This window comes from Sinocyclocheilus anshuiensis, unplaced genomic scaffold, assembly GCF_001515605.1.
Source record: "Sinocyclocheilus anshuiensis isolate Anshui unplaced genomic scaffold, SAMN03320099.WGS_v1.1 scaffold253, whole genome shotgun sequence".
Classification (NCBI taxonomy): domain Eukaryota; kingdom Metazoa; phylum Chordata; class Actinopteri; order Cypriniformes; family Cyprinidae; genus Sinocyclocheilus; species Sinocyclocheilus anshuiensis.
The window spans coordinates 211,027-233,446 of NW_015537969.1; the positions used below are offsets into that span (position 1 = coordinate 211,027).

Sequence of the window (22,420 nt, forward strand, 5' to 3'; positions counted from 1 at the left end):
CATTATGAGCCGGACTCCCCACGGCACTGGAACAATCCCAGTGCTTGGAGCATCTGGTCTCATGCGGTACTGCACAGGTTCTGAGTCATGACGTATTTACTGACAACGCCGTGCGAGTTTTCGCACGAGCGCACGAGCAGCTCGGTAATGTACTTCTTGGTCAGATAAACCTCCCCTTGCACCTCTGTCACTGCGCCTATTAGTTCTTTTCTCTCGGCTACCGGAATCATCGGACCTGTCCGTTTGGAGAGCGCAATTCAATTGGGATTTTTCACCTTTCCTGGCAGATTTGGAAAAGTTTTACCTCCGTTTTTTTCCAGAAACACTGTTTCATTATGGGGCGAGCCTGTCACCGAAAGCTCGCGCTCCTGCCGCTGCTGGGATACTTGGCTTGCCTGACGCGCGCGGACGGTGGGTTTCTCTTGATGATCTGGTTGCGGTCATTTGTTTCACGCGCTGCAATACACATTTACGCGAGGTGATGAATGGACGCATGCGTGTGTCCAGCTTCCAAAAGATTAGAAAGTTGTTTGGATGGTGTGTGGTTATAAATCTTTGTGTGTGTGTATAGTTGTATATTATTTTTTTTAGTAATTTTTTTAAGTAATTTTATTTATTTTTTTTGTAATTTCTAGTTTCTTTTAATGTCTATATTAAAATTGTATTATATTTTATTACAGCTTGAATTTGAGTTATTTTGGTACAGCAAGTTAAACTAAAGGAAAATGAGAAAATCTGAAATAAAATAAGTTTCACTTTCTAAATATATATATATAATGTATAAATATATATAAATGCATGGGTCAGTGATCCATCTTGTTCATTCTATTAAGTTATTTAAAAATACTTTAAAATCAGTGTATACTGTGACTTGAATATATTCAATTTGTTTTAATAATTTTCTTATGCAACAAAGTTTAAAAAAAAAAAGTCTAGGTGTCTGGAGGCTCATTCAAAGACTGAAATTCTTGAGAAAAAAAGAGAAAATGATAGTCTGTAATAAGTATTATTTATCAAATTAATCTTTTGTTGTTGTAAAATATTAATATTTAAAATAATTTGTCAGCCAAATTCAAAGTCAGTCTGGCGTATCCAACATGAAAGAAGCCATTTTGTTGTCATGTGACAAGAGAACTATACAACTGATAGGACCCCTTTAGATGTTTCACTGTGTCAGTATGATTTTTAAGAAAAACCACATATTCTCATCTTTTTAATGAACTGAATAGTTCAAGTCAAATGAAAGAAAACTTCGAAAAAACAAATATGGCTTATGTGTTTTTGGTCTGTTGTTGTAGGCTTTTTTAATTATCCAAACACAACATAAAGCATCTATCCTATTTTTATCTCATAGTTTTAGAGTCTTAGAGGCTCTTAGTATTGTATGTTGAAGTATGTTAAATTATGTTTAACTGGCCTTTCTCACACATGTACTGTATTCTATACATATTTGCTGTCATACTTTCCTTTTTAGTTGTTAGTGGAGTCAAAATCCTTTACCTAAAGATCTAATTCACTTAATGAATTTCATGTTCATCCACCACAAACCCCTGATATCTTCACATCAGCATAACAGACTCATCAATATGACACTAATGAATTTGTAACAAACGATCGATAGATGACGGGTTGTTTGTGGTGGGTCTGCTTGATTAGTCAGACTTCTGAACATGACTCAGTCTGGATTTACCTCACTGACACCAACCTGCTAACTTTATCTGTTCCAATTCAAATTGATCCCAAATGATGATGTTAACTGATGTGTATTTATTAGAAATGGAGGCATGAGACATTATTCTATTATGAGGGGGGAAATGCTGCATGTTTGGTGACGTGCATGTAACCTCGGTTTAATTTTGATCTATAATTAGCTCAATTTCAGATGGTTTACACAGGAATTGACTCACTGAAGCTGCTATTTTATTTCTTCTGTGTGAGACTGTGACAAACTAATGATGTTATTAAGGAGCTGCCTTATGTAAGATTTGATAGGATGCTGTCTGATGTGTGTTTATATTGTATGTGTGTACAATATAGTCTGTCAGGGTGGGGCTTGTGATAAAAATGGATTTATGTTTGTACCTTTTTTTTTTTTTTTTTTGGCAATGCCAAAGGCGAAACTTTTAAATAATCTAAAGAAACGTTTTTGACTATAATCAGCTTTTTGTGCAGTTGAACAGTTCTACATGGAACCATAGATGCTGATAAAGAACCTTTATTTTTATTTTTAAGAGTATATGACGATTCATTTTGAACCTGATTTCTGTTTGTCTTTATATTTACTGTTTATCTCTGTTTTTTAACCCTCATTTGGTATAGCTTTACACCTTCACACTGCCAAAACACTGCTAAATACACTTTATACAGTAACTGCCCTCACTCGACCCTATTCAGGTAGTATCCTGCTGTTAAAAATTGCCTTTAGCCATACAAAGCTCTTTGGTGCTGTAATTCATAGCATTCATACCACCTGTAGATATCAACTTGCTGTGGTTATATCCTTGCATTCTCCTAATTTCTTGATGTCCTTCTCATTTCCCCTGTTTGAGGTAATGTATTCTCACTAATGTAATGCTAAATGTGCATTCTAGGAGTAACACTGGTTTATTTTTTACCAGTCTCTCCATTAGGACGTGTGTTTTTACTGGAGTTGGAGAGTTTTCCAAAAGGTGGACAGGAGAAAGGGTTCGAGGCTGCAACACATGCCTGTATGGCTCAAGGGGCCCAGGTGGCATCCGGGGCCCACCTGCATCATGCAGTGTTGGAATGTGCCTTCTCAGCCTGCTCACGTGGTTGGCTCTCCGGACCGAGTGTTGGGTAAGAACATTAATTACCTGAAGAACAGATGCTGTCAATCAAAGTGTTGTTTTGTTGAACGGGCATTGTGCTTTTTTGAGGCACAATAATGAGCTAGCTTGCTTGCGTATATCTGTGTTTTTGTGTGTGATTGCAAGACAGAGAGAATCCTACCTGTGAATTCAGCCAGAACATTACTATTTACACCTCAGGGCCTGAGAGAAATGGACCTGAGCTGCTGTGAGGGAACACATCAGCACCTTCCGTGTGTTCATTTTCTGTGCTGCTCCATTGCTGAGGTGTATTACTTTACCACTACGCACAAATCCCAAAATAATTATCACATCGAAAATGTGGCCCAAAACGACTCTTTCTTTTTAAAATGAAATATATATAGTGGGCCCTAAAAGTATTAGTAAAGAAATACATAAAATATGAATTGCATTGCCTTGAATAACAAAATATCAAACCAAATGGCAAAACATTATATTTTTATATAGTAATAAATAATATATATTATAATAATATATAATAATATTTACTGTATAAAATATAGTAGGTATTAAATTTTATTGTATTTTATTGTAATACACATAATTTACAATTTGGTACATATATTAGGTATATGTTCAAAAGTTTTGGTCAGTAAGATGTTTTTCATATTTTTGAAAGAAGTCTCTTATGTTCATCAAGGCTGCATATTAAAATACAGTAAAATAGTGATATTGTGAAATATTATTACAATTTAAATATATTTAATTTTATGTTCTATTTGAATATATTTTAAAATGTAATTTATTCCTGTGATTGCAAATTAGAATTTTCAGCATCATTAGTCTTCAGTGTCTCATGGTCCTTTAGAAATCATTCTAATATGCTGATTTGATGATCAAGAAATATTTGAATTATTATCAACAAAAGTGGTGCTTAATTCCCTAATTGGAAACCTTCACACATTTTTTCAGTTTTTTTTTTTGATGCATAGAAAATTCAAAAGAACAGCATATTTGTAATGTAGAAATGTTGTCCTTACTGTCACTTTTGATCATCCTTGCTTAGTGATTAGTTAGTATTACTGAACCTAAACTTTTGAACAATAATATATATTCACTTACATTTATGCTTACAAGAAAAAAGCAATGGGGTAAGAAAAATAAGCTTACTTCAGTATTGTTTGTTCTAAGCTGTACACTTCTTTCTAATAAGTCTGGAATACAAAATTCAAAGCATTCTGTTGTTATCAAGTATGAATTTGTGAATGTCTGAGGCCTTTGTTGAATATCACTTGCATCTGCAAGTTTTGCCAAAAGGAGTGGCCTTCCCTTCAGAACAACCTATAGATTACACATGGATTTCTCGGTCGTGACACATAAATTGCACATAAATGACATACACGTGAAAATCTACAATCTACCTCAGTGCAGCTGAGCCTTAATAACTAAACTTTGACATGGGTGTTTCCTAGTAACTTAACACTGTCCCAGGAGAGTCCGGTCTGGTAAGGACTCAAGCAGTCTGGTTGTGGTTTGAGCCCCCCTCTGCACCCACTCAGACATACCCACATGCTCATAATTCTGATTAAGACCTCACAGCTGAGTGTTAAAAGGTGAGGTAAGCAATGTCACAAACATTTGGAGGAATGTCTCTAAAAGATTTGGGGCGAAACAGACAGACATTCTTGGTTATAGACATGCACAGTATATTCAGAAACCTTGACTGACTTCTTGAAGTCAAGTTTTAAATAATTGATAGTTCTGTTTGAAGCCATTGTAAAATGACTATAAATGCAAACGTCACATTCTATATTAATGCGGCACGTTGCTATATTGCTTGGAAACGGCGAACATCCTACAGTTAAAATAATGAACAATATCACTTGGTGGAAGAGCTATTTATTCTGGTGATTAATAATACTTTTTATTTGTTCAACTGTTTAATGATTAAATGTTTTTCTAAATGTTGATTAATTGTTGATCACTATTATAGGGTTTTAAGACACTCTGTTTTGCGTTGTCTACAAACACCGCGTGGTAAAATCACTGTAATGCAGGGTTTTCCAGATTTTTGATGCCAAAGACCCCAAATATTATGAGTTTCTTGTGGCTTATTGCATATTTTAATCCCTCTCGCATTTTTGTTCTAACAGACACACAATCAGAGAGTGGTACTGGCCGACACAAGCTTTAAAAACATACGCACGCACGACAGAAAACAGACCTGTTATGTAAATTTATACAAACACTGGAGACATAGCAATGTGATGGGGATATACTGCATAAAGTGTGTGTGTTGAAATAGTACATGAGCTGACTATGTAAGCAGAATTTAACAGTGACATCATGTCTGTTGCCTTTATAATGAAAAAGACAAAAAAAATTGAGAAAGAATTCCTCTAATTTACTTTCAGGACTACAGTGTGCAGTGGCGTCCCGGGGAGTTTGAGGCCAGTTGATATGCAGTTGGAGAATTTAACTGCGGACACTGAGAGACTGGGCGTGTTCTGCGTGAAAGATAGCGGTCAGTTTTAAATCACTGAAACTGGAGAAGGGGACTGTGTTTTTTCACTTATGAGGGATCACGAGGGACTATTTCATGTAACACATACCTAAAGACTTTGGCCTGTTTCATACCGCATGTGAAAACAGAAGAGCAAAAGGATGTGTGTTAGTTTCAGCGCCAACACAGAGTTTCTAAACTTTTTATGTCAAGGACCCCTAAATATGATGATCTTGTGAGGGACTCCGTTCATTAAATAAAAAATAAACAAATAAAGGTAAAATCCAGACTATTTCAACTATTTAGTTTATAGCTTGGGATTTGGAGTAATTGCCATTTGGATGTAAATGTGCTTCCCATCTTCATGTTAATTATATTTCCCCTAGTAAAAAGGTAATATTTTAAAAATCAATGTATTTCTTACTAAGTATATTTAATTTCATTTCATTTATTTTATTTATAAAGCACAATAAAACAACAATGGTTGACCATTGTGCTGAACAATATAGTTTAAAAGGAATCAAAATACATAAAATGGTAAGACACGACAAACAAATAATAATTTGAAATAATAAACTCCTGTTGGCTCATACACTAAATGCCTTCTCAAAGAAGTAGGCTTTAAGCCTTGTTTTAAAAAGGGATTCTGTTGCAGTTGTTCTAATAGAGATTGGAAGGCTGTTCCACAATTTAGGGCCGGCTATGGCAAAAGCCCGGTCACCTTTTCTCTTCAGCCTAGATCTAGGAACCAATAAAAGTTTCTGATTCAATGACTTAGACATCTAGCTGGACTGTGTAAACTCAAAAGGTCAGAAAGATACAAAGGTGCCAGTCCATTTAAAATCTTAAAAACAAAAAGTAAAATTTTAAACTCTATTTTAAAATGGACTGGCAGCCAGTGCAAAGAGAGTAGGACAGGGGTAATATGTTCGTATTTGCGAGTGCCAGTCAAAAGTCTAGCAGCTGCATTTTGTACTGTTTGTAGGCGATTCATACATGATTGGTTAATACCAATATACATTGAATTGCAGTAGTCTACTCTAGTCGAGATGAGATAAAAGCACGTATAGCTCTCTCGAACTCAGCACAAGTTAAAAAACCCTTCACCTTAGCAAGGAGTCTGAGCTGAAAAAAACTTGATTTAACTACTGCCTCTCACTAGTATAGTTCAAATCTATTAACATATTTCCTGACATATATCACTTGAGACTTACTGATATAAAAATTATAATTAAACTTTATATGGAGTACTACTTTGTGCACAATGCATATTTCTTAATATTAAGCCTAAAATTTAATGTTTTAATGTCATTATTGATGAGGATTGTATGATCTTTGAATAATATCAGTCTTTAATGCAAGATATTTAAAGTGTACCCAAAGTATACTTGCAATAGTTCCACTTTAGCACAATCAAATACTTCAGTATATCTTTAGTTCAGCACTACTTCTGCACAATTAAAGTGCATTAAGTATAAAATTTGTTGTTCCAATTTAGCAAACTTTAAGTATTCCGGAGTAGTATACTAAATGTACAATTGCAGGGTATTTTTATTAAGCACATATATATGTAAATGTATTTGTAGTATAAATGTATTTCAAAAACATTTTAGTATATTTATTTTTCACTACCATCACATTGGTAAAGATTCTCAGCAGCCAACCTCCTATAACCCTGTTATAATTTATGATGTTAATAAAGGGATTATTCAATATATTACTCCAGAAATTACTTTTCTTTTCTAAAGCTGTCTCTATAGAATGCTGTCACAATGTGAGTCTGACAGTGTGCAGTGTGAAACTGGCTTTGCATGTAATTTAACCTTTTCACTTTATGAAATGTTTCTTTTATAATTTATGACACGCTCTTCACCTTTCATCCATCAGATGCTCCATGCGGGCAGCCACCTTCATTCCCACACTCACATCTGCAGGGGAAAACTGGTCTGGACCTCGGGGATGAACTTCTGTATAGCTGTGACCCAGGATACAAACTTCCCAATGGAGATACGGGCTTCAGCCTGCTTTGTGACGGTTGTGGAGAATGGTACGGCCTGGTGCAGCATTGCGTGAAAGGTGAGCTGCGAACACAATGATCCGATTTAAAAATAAAAGGAGCCATGCTGAATATGAGACAGAGGCTCCAAGATGCATAATTTTTGAGGTTCAAAGGGTTTATTTGGCTTTTGGGTGTAGCTGCGTAGTCTTCAATATGTTTTATTTGTTGCAGATGATCCTGAAGGCCACATCGACTATGAAGATAAGTTCACAGATGGCCATCTCCTTGAGAATCTGAGGGAGGAGCATCATATTTCTTTGAATCCAGGAGGAACGCAGTCCACTGTTCATGAAGTAGAAGAATCCTCTCCTGAGCCTGAACCAGAGCCTGAGCGGACAGTCATGTCTGAGGAGGAGAAGGAGAATGATGGAGATTCAACTATATCAGTCTCTGAACCTCCAGTGTCTCAACTCAGTCAGAAGCACATGTTCTGGTTCCCTTCAGAGGCCTTCCAGGAAGAGAAGGAGCAGCCGGGTAGCTCCACTGATTTCTCCTCTGTTAAAAACCCCAATGAAGATGAGAGTCACATGACGGTCAAAACAACCAACAGCCAGTCTGGTACTGACATTATCGCAGAGGAAAGTGACTATACGACAGATCCTCCCACCGATGAACCTACCAGTCCCAGTGCCGGCGGCTCAGACGAGTCCTGGCTAGATGGATACCCTGTTACTCAGGATGAAGATAAAGCTGGAGGTGAGTCCACAGGGGAGGCAGGGCCAGAACAAGGTGCGGAGTCAGAAACAGAGACCTTGACTGGCCACTCGGAAGTTGAGGTGTTTGAGGATGTAACCAAAAACCCCGTGGAAGAAGAGACCAGGGGTTTGATTGATAGCCCTGAGGAGGACAAAGATGGAGAAATAAAAACTCCTGAGGACACAATCCACATGAAAGGAGACGAGGAGGAGCTTGGTAAAGGGACAATCAGACTTGAAAAGGAAGAGTCTGTTGTAACACCTTATGAGGAAACAATTGAAGGACTTTCAGAAGATGAAATGGTGAAAGAAACTTACACACCAGAGAAAACAGACTCTGATGGATCCAAAACATTGGGGTTTGATGGTGTTACTGACAGTCCAAATGGTGTGGAGGTGAAGCCCACCACCTTCATTACTCAGATCACACCCAGTCCAGATGATACTGCTGTACACAAGCGGCCCATGCCGTACACACCAGCTTCCGCTCCTGAAAACGTGAGCACCAGTCAAGGCGGCTTGGGCCCTGAGAACACATCCACACCTTCTGGGATGGTACATCTGGATGGTCCACCTGATTATATCACCAGCATGCTAACACCCGTCATCAAGGATCCATGGGAAACCTTCGATGACCACTTGCTGGAGCACATCCCTGGTCACGTCCCAACTGAAAACCCTGAAAATCGGAGCGTGATGGAAAGAGGTGGAGATCACAGCCTTGATCAACAGGAGCGGGCTGGAGAGGGTGCTTGTGCAGAAGACCCCTGTCACGGTTCAGGCCGTGGGCCCATGATCGCGGCCATTATCGTTGGCATCGTAGCAGCGGTGATGGGTGTGGTCTTGGGGGTGTGGTGTTATAAAAAGAGGCAACAAAAGAGCTCTCACTACCAGCTCAATGGAACTAACAGGCAAACGCAGTGCATTGAATTACAACAGACTGTGTAAAAGTCACACAGATCCTCATAAAGCCACACAGCTTACTCAGTCATCCATACAAAGCCATTTATGTGTGAACATTACAGTCTACGTCCACTATCTATCTATCTATCTATCTATCTATCTATCTATCTATTGTTCTATCATTCTATCGTCTGTCTTTCTAGGATAACAAAGCTTTCTGTAACCAACATGCAAAGTTGACAAACTTTGCTTTTCTAATTTTGTAGTAAAATTACAGTTATATTCATTTCTTTAATTTTTTAATTCACTTAAATTTCCTTCAGATTCAAGAATTGCACTGGAAAATAATCTTAATTTAATTCTGAATGCCACACAACCCTGACTTTCACACTAACACAAGGAGTGTCTCTGTTTAACACTCCTTTATCGCACAAGGTTGGATTGTTTAGTGCTTGTTTAGATAGTATTTCTATTTTACAATGTTTTCTTTTTCTTTATATTTTCATTGTATTGTGGATAATTGATGGATCATGAATCTGATGTCTTCTCTTGCTTTGGACGGACTGCGGGTCGGTGCATGTGTGTACGTGGTGCCCGTCTGTCCAGATTTGTACGTGTTTATAGCTTTGTCCATTAGTGAGTAAGCGTGTGTAAGAGAATCATTGTGACTTTAGCCTGTTTTGGTTATTGAAAGAGAGCATTCAGTTCAAAAGAGAGTGTGGTTGAACTGTGCGCACAATTGACAGTTTCTAGCTTGCAGACAGGTGAGACATTCTGGTCAGAGGAACTGAGGGTGAATTCTGATTGGCTTTCAGCTCTTATAGACCTAGAGCAGGCAGAATAAATAGCTTTCATCCCTAAATTTAGAATATAATGAGCATTTATTCATTTCAAACCTTTTTCCTATAAATAAGTGAGTTTCCTGGGGTTGAGCTCAGGACTCAGAAAGATTCACACTCACAGACAGGTGAGACATTCTTCTCAGAGGAACTAAGGGTAGATTCTGATTGGCTTTCAACGCATTTACAGCTTATTGAGTTTCAGTTTCTTTAAAAATATATGTAGTGCTATAAAAGTTATATCATAGCAGACTATTTTCTACATATATTTTCCCAAATATCTCATTGATGTTCAGTGCAAACTTTTTGGCCATGTCTTATACAATATATTCAGTTCGTTCTTCACCTTCAGCGACGTTTATGAGGCATATTTATATCGTGTATTATAAATGTAAAAACTTGATTTTAGAACTAGTTAATTAAAACAAAACAAACACAAATCAGATATGTCTAGAATCACTTTTTAGTTCAATTGTCATACTGAGATCAAACATATAGTATGCTATTTTTAGATAATATTAATAATAGGTAATTAAGTGTAGTAAAGCCATTTATTTCTAGGTGTTGTTAGAGCAAATGTAGCATTTTTATATTGTTTGATTGAATTATAAATGAAGAAAAGTGAAGTAAAACATCATGAATGTTGCAGGGTCATCGACTGACAGTATTAACATTATCTAACTGTTTTGGGTATTTTTTGATTGTTGGCTGTTGTTGCTGTTGTCTTTTAATATGTTTTCCAGCCCTGATATCTCTATTTAGCAGAGAAGCTAGCACAGTCTTATGTTACATTAGCCATTTAGAGGATGCTTTTATCCAAAGATACTTACAAATTATGAAAATCACAAGCAATTTATCATACAAGAGCCAAAACACTTGCATTTACTTACAAAATAATCTCATTTCTAGATCAAGAAATCAGTTCCAGTTGGCTGCTGTAGATATATTTAAAGCTACAGTGGATAAACACATGAACTGCTTACCATAAAATTGGTCATTTGCTATTTTGAGGTAAATGTGGCCATTGGAACTATTTTATTTGCTCTGATATCTTCTGAAAGTTATTTTCTGAACTGTAAAGTGTTTTTATTGTGATGTGGAACTGTGAGACTTCATAATCTTTGTTTTATTAATCTGTAATCATTTCAAGTCCATTTGAAGCTAAAACTGCTTGATAATATCAACATTACACTGTAACAATGTCAGTTAGATGTGACATGAGGGTATCTGACTAAACATAGCTGTGAAAAACTAACGGAACCTTAACCAATAAATTACTTTAGGGGGAAAATGGCTGCTCTAGTCTTTCTTGGTGTCAACATTACTTGAATAGGCTTAAAAAAACATTTCCTTCCTAAAATAAGACTGCAAACATTTGCGTAGCGTTGCCAGGTGTCTCTGTGTGTGTAAGGGCAGCAGAGCCAAACCTGATATCACAAAAGAGGGACATGTTTTCTGTGTCTATGCTGTCGTTTTTACCACAACACAAAGACGAAACACTCAGAAACACTCCTGCATACAAATACTCACACAGCGGGAGAACAGAGACTTGTTTAAATGTGTTTGAACATGGAGTATCTGTGCAGTTTATCACACCATAGTAGGAAAAACCCACAGAGAAAAGGAAAGAAGGGGTGGGGGATGAGGAACTAGAGATGTGGAGGGAGTCGGGATTAAAAAATGACCGTCCACATGCACTCTTAAAATTCGAGTGTTTTGCTTAAGGTCCAGTGTTTAGTCTTTTGCTATTATATTTAGTCTGAATGTTTACTGCTTTTAAGGGCAGGCAATACTGGTTCAGCCTTTGAAATAGACAAGTTTGTTTGGTTTCTTCTATGCAGCACCATTTTACACAAATTTTGAATAATAGCCAAGTGAACATTTGTGAAGTTATCAACAACAACATATTAGTGCCAACATTTGGTCCAAACAGATTGTGTGAGGCTTGGCATTACCAAAAAAATGGCAAAGCTCAGGATCTTAAAGTAAGCCAGTCCTTCTGAAATGCCAAATACACAAATTCTCCACCAGAAGGAGGATTGTACAAAGATAGTGTAACACTTGAGGTAACAAAAATGAACTGAAACAATACAGATATAGAAAATGACTGATGAATTAGCCAGTATTTCACAGCACAAAAGTGGTGAGTTTAAGCATTTTCATCCATATTATTTATTACGGCAGCATCCACATCTGTCAGAAAGTCAGAAAAGCCAAAAAGTACATTTTCAGTGTTTAACCAGTTCTTGGGGCTCAATTCTGCCTGGATATCTTCGCATGGTGACAACATTGCTTGGGTTGTATTCAATATAGAAAAGCATTCCTTATTAAAACAATCGAACCAACAAAATAAAAGCACATCATTGTTTTCTCTGAGATACAGTAAATTGACAGGGACTAAGATTCAAAATTATAATCTTTTGGCTTGTGGTGCATAATCTGTACTTACATGTGCAAATATAAGTACACATTTTAGTACAGATGTGTACAGTAAAAAGATATCAACACTTCCAATCACCAACCCCGGCCTAAATAAATACAAGAACAAAAATGGTACAGTATGGAGAATACCTTTATGGTCTTTTTCACAATGTTTTCATTTCAGTGCAAATAAAATCATTTTCTTATTCATCCCCAGCATCAAGATATTCATCAAGAAACTCTAAGACTTCACCCTGAAAGACAAAAATGGTTGGAGGAAGAGTTAGAGAGAGAATAACAGTATATCGTTGATACTAAAATTACACTGCGCTGTAAATAAATAAGCATATAAACACTTTCATTTATGTGACGCAGTAAACGGCTCAGAGTAAATCAGTAAGCATAGTGCGCACCCAAGTGGCCAAAACTCACACAGCAAGCATTCAGCACTACTCCGAATATTTGAAAAACACCTTCATGTTTGTGAATATTCAGCAAGCATCCAAATAACCCATGCACAAACTCTCTCATCTCTCACCTCATCATCTGACAGTAACTTCTGTTTGGCAAATTCTAGCATCTGCAGCTGTAGTGTTGTCTGATTGTGGTACCGTACTGCTTCCTGTCATGTGAGAATGCATTATAAGTACAACATCAACTATCTAAATGAAAATAAATGCATTTATTCATTATTTACCATGATGTGAGACACCTACCGCTCTAGGGAAGAAATCCTCATCAGTCAGGCCAAATTTTTCTCTATGGTACCGATAATAATCCACATTATTCTTCATCACCTCATCACTGGGATCAAAGAGCATGTAGCTGGCCACACACGGTACAGCATTCTTCAGATCATTCACTGAGTGAGAATGAAGGAGAGAAACTTTTGAATGGAAGCGTATGTTTCATATGTCAGTTATTCACATTCATGGTTCACGTAAGTAGTTATGTAAACAGAGAACTTTCTAGACTTACATTTATAATAAGCAAACTGGAGGTAGTGGTACATGGTTGCCACAAATTTCTCAACAACAAATCCACCTACAACTGGCGTGAGCTCGCTTTCACAGCGAACCTTTCTCTCCAGAACTTCTGTGTAATGATCTAAAGACAAAAACAGATATGTTATGTTTCAGCTAAAGTTACAAAGGATCTCAGAGGCAGACATGACAAGAGCAGCAGGTATATGCCAACCTGCAATGGACGGGTAAAAGTCTTTGAAGTCTTTGATCTGTCTGGATCCCTCTGACGCTGCGATGCACTCATCATACATTTTGAAAAAGTCTCTCAGTGCCAGCTCCATATCTGACACTGACGTTCTGAAGTTATCACCATTGTACGCCCGCACAGCCCGAATGAACAACGTCTGAATAAAAAGAACCGGCATTAACCATATGTAACTGTAAACTACAACACTGTTTATTACATTCAACAGACGTATTGCAGTTGTATACATTTACCTGAGCTTGGATTACACAAATGTAGACATATATTATTATAGATAAATATTATATATGCACTACTGCTTAAAAAGTTTGGGGTCTTGAGATTTTTTTATGTTTTTAAGTCTCTTATGCTCGTCAAGGCTGCATTCATTTGCTAAAAATTACAGTAAATAAGTAATATTGTGAAACTTTTTTAGAATTTAAATTACCTGCTTATTTTATAGATTTTAAAATGTTTATTCATTCCTGTGATGGCAAAGCTTTAGTATCACACCCTTCAGAAATCATTCTTATATGTTGATTTGGTGGTCAAGAAACATTTCTTATTATAATCAATGTTGAAAACAGTTGTGCTGCATAATATTTTTTCTCAAGATTATTTGACAAAGAGTAGTTCAAAAGAGCAGCATTTATTTAAACTAGAAATATGTTAAAATTATAAATGTCTTTGATCAATTATACTGCCCCCAAACTTTTGAACAGTGATGTTCTTGTTATGTATTGAATTGAATTGAACTGAACTGAATTACTATCAGCATATCTGAAAGAAAATTTTAACTTGAAAACTAACATGAATTTCAAGATTTCTTAGTATTTAGTTTGACCCCCTTTTGCTTTAATGGCAGCAGCTCTCAAGCTGCATTAACAAGAGGATTAACATAAGGATTTGATTTCCTTTTATTCAGTGTTTTGTGTATGAGGTCTCACCTCATATGACTTGGTCTCCAGGTCTTTCATATGTTCATCAGCTCCAGGTAAACTCTTGTAATAGTTCATGTTCCTCTGCATCATCTCATCATCAGGATGCTTCAAGAGGAATGTGTACGCTGCAGATACAGCTTTGGCCACATTATCGCTCTGGAATAATTCATAATAATCCATTTTGTCAGACATTTCCAAACCAAAACTCTACACATAAATATATTAAAACTAATCATGGTACCAAAATGGTAAAGCCACTTATTCTTTTGACGTGGCATTTTGTTAATATCATGGATTTTTCCACATGCACTTGTACAATGCATAGCACATGATAGTATTCTTTGAAGTAGGCTACTTTGAAATACCATGTATTTTGATATATGGTACATGGTTAGTACCATGGTATTACCATCTAATACAATCTACACAACGAAAAAGAGCAAAAATCAACCATCGTACTACCATGTTTTTCACTGTGAACCATCTGCAGTCCTATTATTCCCATGTTACAGTATTGCAAAGCTCTCACTTACCCGTAAACTAGCTTTATAAATAACTGTTGATGTAATGAGAGAAAGTAGTAGACTCACTTTGAAGTAAGCAAACTGCAGGTACTTGTAGGGTTCCCGTTTCTCAAACTCCTCGATGGTTTCACGGCTGGGGAGCGTCTGTCTGAAGGCAGGTAAGCCCTGCTTGCATCGCTTCAGACACTGAGCTCGCTTCATCACGTTACCGAAGGCGTGCAGCTCGGGGAAGTCTCTGAAGCGCGTCTCGTCGTCGAGGCGCACCGTGCTGCAGTTGAGGTTACAGAAGGCCTCGCTGTCCCTGAGCAGCCGGTACAGCCGGAGACTCATCTCCAGAAACTCCACGCTCTCAGGCCACTTCTCCTCACTGTACTGGTCTAAAGCGTGTCGGTACGCCGAGTCCAGGGGCATAAGCTCGTGCCGTGGGAAACTGCGAAAATTGTATTTCTCATACTGCGCAAGAACGCAAAAAGAAAAACAGAATAAAAGAAATGCAAGCCCGAGGCAGTGCGATGAGGAGGCCATGGTCCCGTATGGGAATCCCAAAGTACGCAGGGGTGTTAGAATACAAGACCCGCCCGCTCCGCAGCCTCTCCACGTCCCCAAAGTAAGTCAGAACGCACCCTTCCCCCATGCAGCTAAAAACATTACCGATTTACTAATATATATTTATTTATTCGTCAAATCCCACCGGTAGCATTTTGAAGGGCCCAAAAGAGTATATTTTACACACTGGCCTAGTTAACTATGAAAGTTCACACTCTTGATTTGTGAACTTTTTCATGGCTGCTGTAAGTTAGCTAGAACCAGAACAGTATAGTTGTGTCCAAACCCCGCAAGGAACCATACATGTCATTATATAGATACAATATCTGGTGTAGCCTATATATCATATAATTTAATCATTTGATCATTTATTAAAACATTTTTCACATTATATAGACTGCAAATTATTGTTTTATTCATTAGGCTAAAAGAAAACTAAAGTGAATGAATGCATTTAGGTGTAAGAAGAAGTTGTATCTGAAATTTGTATAATATATGCATTTATCAAAACGTACTAAACTATAATAAGGAGACATATGATCATCATTCTGATGTAATGAATATAACGTTTAAAAAGGCCTGTTGCACTGCTCGGTGGGCCCTCTATAATTACATGCTCTCGTAAACCCCCGTCATAAAGCGCGAGCCGCTCCTCTCTGTGCCACGTAGAACGCATTCCAGCCTCTAGGCCTGCATTTCCGCATTTTCCTTACAAAACGGAGACCTTTCCTGCGCATTCTCCATGTAAAGAGACACCGGAGTCATAGGAAGAAGTTCGAGGGAGTTTGAGGATCCATCCACCACGTCTACACACTTCCCGTCTCAACTACAGTGAGCGAGAGGGTTTGAGGAGACTGCTGCAGCGCCCGAAAGCACTTTGCAAAACACAAACGGAAGATGATACGGTTAACGGTTCAGATGATTCTCCTGGCTTTCCTAGTGACTTTCGTGGCGTGCAACCCGCCGCCGTTACCGTTAGATGACATCGCGATTGAGAAAACGTTCACTCCGGATCGCTGCGACCGGATGGTCAAGTCTGGAGACTTTGTTCGCTATCATTACATCGGCATGTTCCCTGATGGAAAGAAGTTTGACTCTAGGTTAGTGCAAAATGCATGTTTGACCTCAATTGTTCCTCTTCTCATCTGGCCTAAAGCCATTTGCGTTTGCAGAGTTTACAGTCTGTGGAGCGCACAGCCACGCAGGCAGAGCAGATGGGACTTGCTCAATTACTATGAATTATGAACATGTACTTGTGCAAAAGCAAAAGTCATATACATTTACAGCTGATTTAAAACAGGCTAACATTTTGTAAATTTTAATATGGTAATTTTCATAATGCTTAATGAAAGGGCATATTTTTTCAGCTTTTTAAAAAAAATTAAAAATTTCGAAATTGATCACTGGAGTATATTGTACAAGAAAATACTGTTTTAGTCGTTCTTCTTCAAAATGTCATGTTTAATTCAGTTACGTGGTGTTTCTTTGTAATTAATTGTGAAATTTACTAGCAGTTTGTGAGTGAAAAATATTTTTCAGTGTAGATTTAATTTATTTAATTTTTCAAGTAAAATTGAAACATAATTATTGCATTATTTTTTTTGCAAATGTATTATTGCACAAAATTATTATTGCACTAACCTAATTTTAATTTAAATTAATTTCTTACTAAGAAAGAAATATTTTTTTAAAGACACATTTACATGAGAAGCAAATTGTATGAGATAATAACTAAGGCTTTTCAGACAATATATTTTAAATAAAGTTTATTGTTCTTAACCCACTGGCAAATATTTAAATTAAAAATACTGTTTAAGCTCACTAGATTTTGATAGATAAATGTTTAATGCAAGAAAATTATTCAATTATTTGCCAATATATATATATATGTATGTATGTATGTATGTATGTATGTATGTATGTGTGTGTGTGTGTGTGTATATAAATGTGTGTATCAGATTTTAAATAAATTTTTTCTGATGTTTGTTGATGTGTGTGTTTGCAGTTATGACCGTAGCACCACCTATAATGTGTTTGTTGGCCAGAAGCAGTTGATTGCTGGGATGGACAAAGCTTTAGTGGGCATGTGTGTTAATGAAAGATGGATGATCAAAATCCCTCCACAGCTTGCTTACGGAAAGGATGGTTACGGTAAATGCACTTTTTTAAAAACACAGCTCTCTTTTTACCACTTCATGCGTGAATGTCTGTCAGTGTAGGTGCCATCAGCACATTTACATTTAAATAGCCACATACCACTAGGTAACATGCTAATGCATGAAACTCACTGAGACCTACAATACCCATGATTCTCCTGGACTCCTGCTGGAGGAGCATGGCATCTCCAGGTGGAGAGAGAGAGAGAGAGGGGGGAAGTTGAACAGACTGGGGTGTGAACTCCCAAAGGGAGTCAAGTCAAGTCAAGTCAAGTCAAGTCAAGTCTGCTTTATTGTCAATTCTTCCACATGTACAGCACATACACACAGAGAATTGAAATTGCGTTACTCTCAGACCCTTGGTGCATACAGATAACACTAACAGTAGAACATAAATACAGATAGATACAGATTTAAATATAAAATACAACTATACAAATATACAAATAAGGTAAATCAACAACAATCTCCTTCGTCTTCTCCACATTCAGAGAGAGATTGTTGTCACTGCACCACCCGGCCAGGCGGCTCACCTCGCTCCTATAGTTTGTCTCATCTCCTTGAGTGATCCTAAGAAGAATGTTGAGCCATGTCCACTTGTCAGAACTAGTTGTGAAAATAGTGTGTGTCTGCCCAATTCAGCTGCAGGAGACACAGACAGATGTGTATAATTTAACTGCACATATATACAACAGACTTAAATTATAAGTAATCTCAGATGCATTCATCTCATGATCAGCTCTTTCAGTAAAATACACAATACACAGCATGGCACACTTCCCCTTGTTTTACTGTAGTGAGCAAACAACAACTAATAATGCAGCCTTTATAGTAAACACAAAGTCTAAAGCATGTATTGTCCTTCTTTAGAGTAGCTGGTTTTAATCATGCTTCAGTGGGCAGATTTCAAAGCTGCCAAGCTGGTTTGGTTTTTATTTCTCACAGTATTTTTATGTCATTTCTTGTCAGGTGACAACATCCCCCCAGATTCCATCCTTCACTTTGATGTGTTAATGTTGGACATTTGGAACACAGAAGACAAGGTGCAGATAAAGACCTACCATAAGCCAGAGAGCTGTGGCCGCACTGTACAAGTGTCTGATTATATCCGTTACCACTACAATGGTACTCTGCTCGATGGCACGCTGTTCGACTCCAGGTGAGATGAGTCATGTGGACCTCAAAAAAAGGGGATAAAAATAAAAAAAATAAAAAAGATAGATAGATATGTTTAGTAACTCAATTGTTATATTGAATAACTTTTATTAAAAATATTATATTGAATAAACAGTTATTACACATTATTGCCAGTTCGGTTAGCCAACAATAGTTCCACAGCCGCTGTTACAACAGCAAGGGAATGTTTTGAATGTTTATGAACAGATCAGTTAGCCCAATGATTCAATGACTCATTCATTCCAAGTCCTTTGAATGAAGGCATTAAATTACTCATATAGACAGTCACATGTCGCCACCTACTGGCGTAATCATGTAACATCCAGAAAGATCCACAAAAAATCCCTATCACTAATGACAGTTTTATTTGTTTATTTAAATAATTTTTTTTTAAAAACGATAAAATTAAATAGGATTAAAATAATATAATTAAAAATTGATTGCAATAAATAAATATTAAAAATAGATAAATAAATAATTAATCTAACAGGACTATAATGAGTATAAAAATAACAATGTAAGTTAATAGAAACAAAACCTTTTCCAAAAAATATTTAACATATATTTATATATTTTTTTTCATAGTATAAATTAGGTCTTTATACACTCTTGGACCTCTTGACCAATCAGGTTCGAGGACCAGAACTAACAGCACAATAATGTGTGCATGCAATATATGGTGTATATGTGAAATATTTAAAAAATGTAAAATATTTTTTAAGAATTCATCTAAAAATTATTGATAATTAATTTATAAACATAGAATTAAACATGAACATATTTCATTTTTGGACATAAATAGGTTAAAACATCTTAATCTGAATTCTTATGATTATTTTTTATTTATTTATTTATTATTAATTGAGGAAAATATTTATATCATTGAAACAAATGTGTGGATATCTGAATTTTATGTTTTTCCCAATTAGTAATTCTGATTCTTTTATTTGCAGTCACACACGTATGCGCACTTATGACACTTACGTGGGGATTGGCTGGCTCATTGCGGGAATGGACCAGGGGCTTTTGGGAATGTGTGTGGGAGAAAAACGCATCATCACCTTGCCACCTTCCCTTGGCTATGGAGAGAATGGAGATGGTGAGAGTCATTTTATTAGAAATATATACTAACAATATTTGTGCATTCAAAATAAGCATTACAACATCCAGTTATCTCCATTTACAGGAAGTGACATCCCTGCTCAGGCCTCTCTGGTGTTTGATGTGGTTCTGCTGGACCTTCATAACCCCAAAGATGAAATCACGGTAGAGGTGCAAAGCCTTCCAGATCACTGTCCACGCAAGAGTGTAGTAGGAGACTTCATGCGTTACCATTATAACGGATCCCTGCTGGATGGCACATTCTTTGACTCCAGGTAAAAACCCTTGATTTGAACAGAAACTGTTTTTAAAGTGATATACAGTGCACTTATGCTTTTGTTTATGTTTCAGTTACTCGAGGAATCGCACATATGACACTTACATCGGTAAAGGCTATGTGATCGCAGGCATGGACCAAGGACTCCTGGGTGTGTGTGTTGGAGAGCACAGGAGGATTGTTATCCCACCTCACCTGGCATATGGAGAAGAGGGCACAGGTGTGTGCTGATCAGTCCTTTTATAGTCAAAAGAACATGAGGTTAACCTTTATCTCTGTACTAATCCCTTCTATCTCCTCTTACAGGAACTAAGATCCCTGGCTCAGCTGTGCTGGTGTTTGATGTCCACATTATTGATTTCCACAACCCATCTGATACAGTTGAGATCACCAGTGTGAAGCCAGAGAACTGCAGCAACAATACAAAACGTGGTGACTTTGTCAAATACCACTACAACGCCACTCTCATGGACGGCACTTACATTGGCTCCACGTGCGTTTCAATTATACGTTTATGTGTCGTGTTGTTTTGACATGCATCTAATTTAACATTACAAGTATTTGATAATGAACAAACGGTTTATATTTAAGAAATTTTATGTAATTCATGTTTTCCCTTGCGTCTGTTTGTAACTGCAGGCACACCTTTGGTAAGACATATGATGTGGTTCTGGGGGCTGGACAGGTGGTCATAGGCATGGAACAAGGCCTTATAGGAATGTGTGTCGGAGAGAAGCGCAAGCTAGTCATTCCACCTCACCTTGCCTATGGAGAGAGGGGAGTAGGTAAGACATCCTCTCACAGACACAAAAACAAATGTTATATATATATACAGTAGGGGTGTAACTAGGGCTGTACAATTAATTGAATTTCTAATCGCAATTACAATTATGGATGCCACAATTACGTAATCGTTCAAAGTGGCAATTAATCGTTCAAAGCCCACTTATGTTATTCTGCACGCTTAAGATATGTTTTTTTCTTTCTTACATGTTATCTTAAGGGTTTTTCCATAGTTTTAGTTTTAGTATAACATTTTTGTCATAATCGTGCAGCCCTAGGTGTAACGATACACGTATTCGTATTGAACCCTTCGGTATGAGGCTTTCGGTTCGGTATGCATTACAAACCGAACGATTCGTTGGACTAATCCTATTACAGCATATTATCCTATTAGGTTAGACTAGTGAGAGTGCGCATAGAAAGTGCGTTCTTTCACTGCATGATTCAGTCTATTAAAATGCATTTAGAATGATCACAAAATTCAAGATATGGGGGCAGAAAATGTATATATTTACATAATTTTATATAGTTAATCAGTATCACACAAGAGTGCCGTTTTTTCTCTCCAAAAATCAGCATGATTACAAATGATTTTTACAACAGGTCAATAAGCAAGAATTTAATTAATAGACTTACGTTTTAGATAGCATATTGCCTGTTTTTGCTCAACTTCGCCAACAAAAATAATTCCAAACACAGCCACAGCACTGTTTTGCGTCTCTGAGCATTCCTGAATGAATCACCCGTTTAAATGATTCGGTTCAATCGCAATGACTCACTTCTTAACAGTGACTTGCTTTTTTTTAATTAATTTCAAACATCAGTTGCCAACGTTTTATGTTTAAAATATCAAAACATTATTTATGCATTTGTAACTGCAGGTTAAAGCATTACATGTCCCTCAGAGCTGCATTAAACAGAGTGTAAATGCATCTAAATGCCATTCAGATGCAACTTCTATGTTTCCTCTGCATTGCAAAGATGAATTTTGTCAATACTGACTCCATTTGCTTGGTAAGAGCCCAAATGTCTTATTGACTGATTAAATGTAAAAATAAAATACTCAAAAGGTGATGCACACTTTTAGAAAAAAAAATGGCTTTATAAAGATAAAAAATGCCCATAAAAGATAAAAATCTATTTAAACTTATTGGAAAAGATTAATCTGCTACATGACAATGGGCTATATCAGCTGGAATACTTCAAACCGGAGCTGTTTTTGTTTTAAATGCTGCTAAGAAGACACCCCAGAAGATGGGTCAAGTATAGCTCCATCATTGTTCAAAGTAAAAAATTAGTTTTAATAAATAAAAAATGTGTAAAAATCAAGGAAATTTCTCTGGCATTTCTTTCTTTTTGCTGTATCGAAAACGTACCGAACCGTGACACCACTGTATCGTATCGAACCGAACCGTGAATTTTGTGAACTGTTACACCCCTAATATAAATATATATATATATATATATATATATATATACACACAGAGGTGTGAAAAAG

The 22,420-nt window shown here is 36.8% G+C and overlaps 3 protein-coding genes across 3 annotated transcripts in view; 2 read left to right on the forward strand and 1 right to left on the reverse strand.

The window, feature by feature from the left end:
• The first annotated feature begins 20 nt into the window (after positions 1-20).
• susd5 (sushi domain containing 5) lies at positions 21-9,136 on the forward strand. The gene is made up of 5 exons (XM_016462641.1): positions 21-411; positions 2,619-2,817; positions 5,204-5,313; positions 7,180-7,368; positions 7,523-9,136. The coding sequence occupies exons 1-5, from the start codon at positions 336-338 to the stop codon at positions 8,992-8,994; spliced, it is 2,046 nt and encodes a 681-aa protein (XP_016318127.1). The 5' UTR covers positions 21-335; the 3' UTR covers positions 8,995-9,136.
• A 2,801-nt stretch (positions 9,137-11,937) lies between these two features.
• crtap (cartilage associated protein) lies at positions 11,938-15,746 on the reverse strand. Its single transcript, XM_016462653.1, has 7 exons — positions 14,950-15,746; positions 14,366-14,515; positions 13,407-13,578; positions 13,188-13,316; positions 12,926-13,071; positions 12,748-12,831; positions 11,938-12,463 (listed from the first exon to the last, which is right to left on the reverse strand). The coding sequence occupies exons 1-7, from the start codon at positions 15,406-15,408 to the stop codon at positions 12,413-12,415; spliced, it is 1,191 nt and encodes a 396-aa protein (XP_016318139.1). The 5' UTR covers positions 15,409-15,746; the 3' UTR covers positions 11,938-12,412.
• A 215-nt stretch (positions 15,747-15,961) lies between these two features.
• fkbp9 (FKBP prolyl isomerase 9) overlaps positions 15,962-22,420 on the forward strand; it is an 8,397-nt gene continuing 1,938 nt past the window's right edge. The window contains exons 1-8 of the mRNA XM_016461792.1: positions 15,962-16,529; positions 17,435-17,580; positions 18,555-18,744; positions 19,715-19,860; positions 19,948-20,137; positions 20,214-20,359; positions 20,446-20,632; positions 20,779-20,924. Of these exons, the coding sequence (XP_016317278.1) occupies positions 16,327-16,529; positions 17,435-17,580; positions 18,555-18,744; positions 19,715-19,860; positions 19,948-20,137; positions 20,214-20,359; positions 20,446-20,632; positions 20,779-20,924 (1,354 nt within the window). The 5' untranslated portion in view covers positions 15,962-16,326. The remainder of the gene's footprint in view (positions 16,530-17,434; positions 17,581-18,554; positions 18,745-19,714; positions 19,861-19,947; positions 20,138-20,213; positions 20,360-20,445; positions 20,633-20,778; positions 20,925-22,420) is intronic.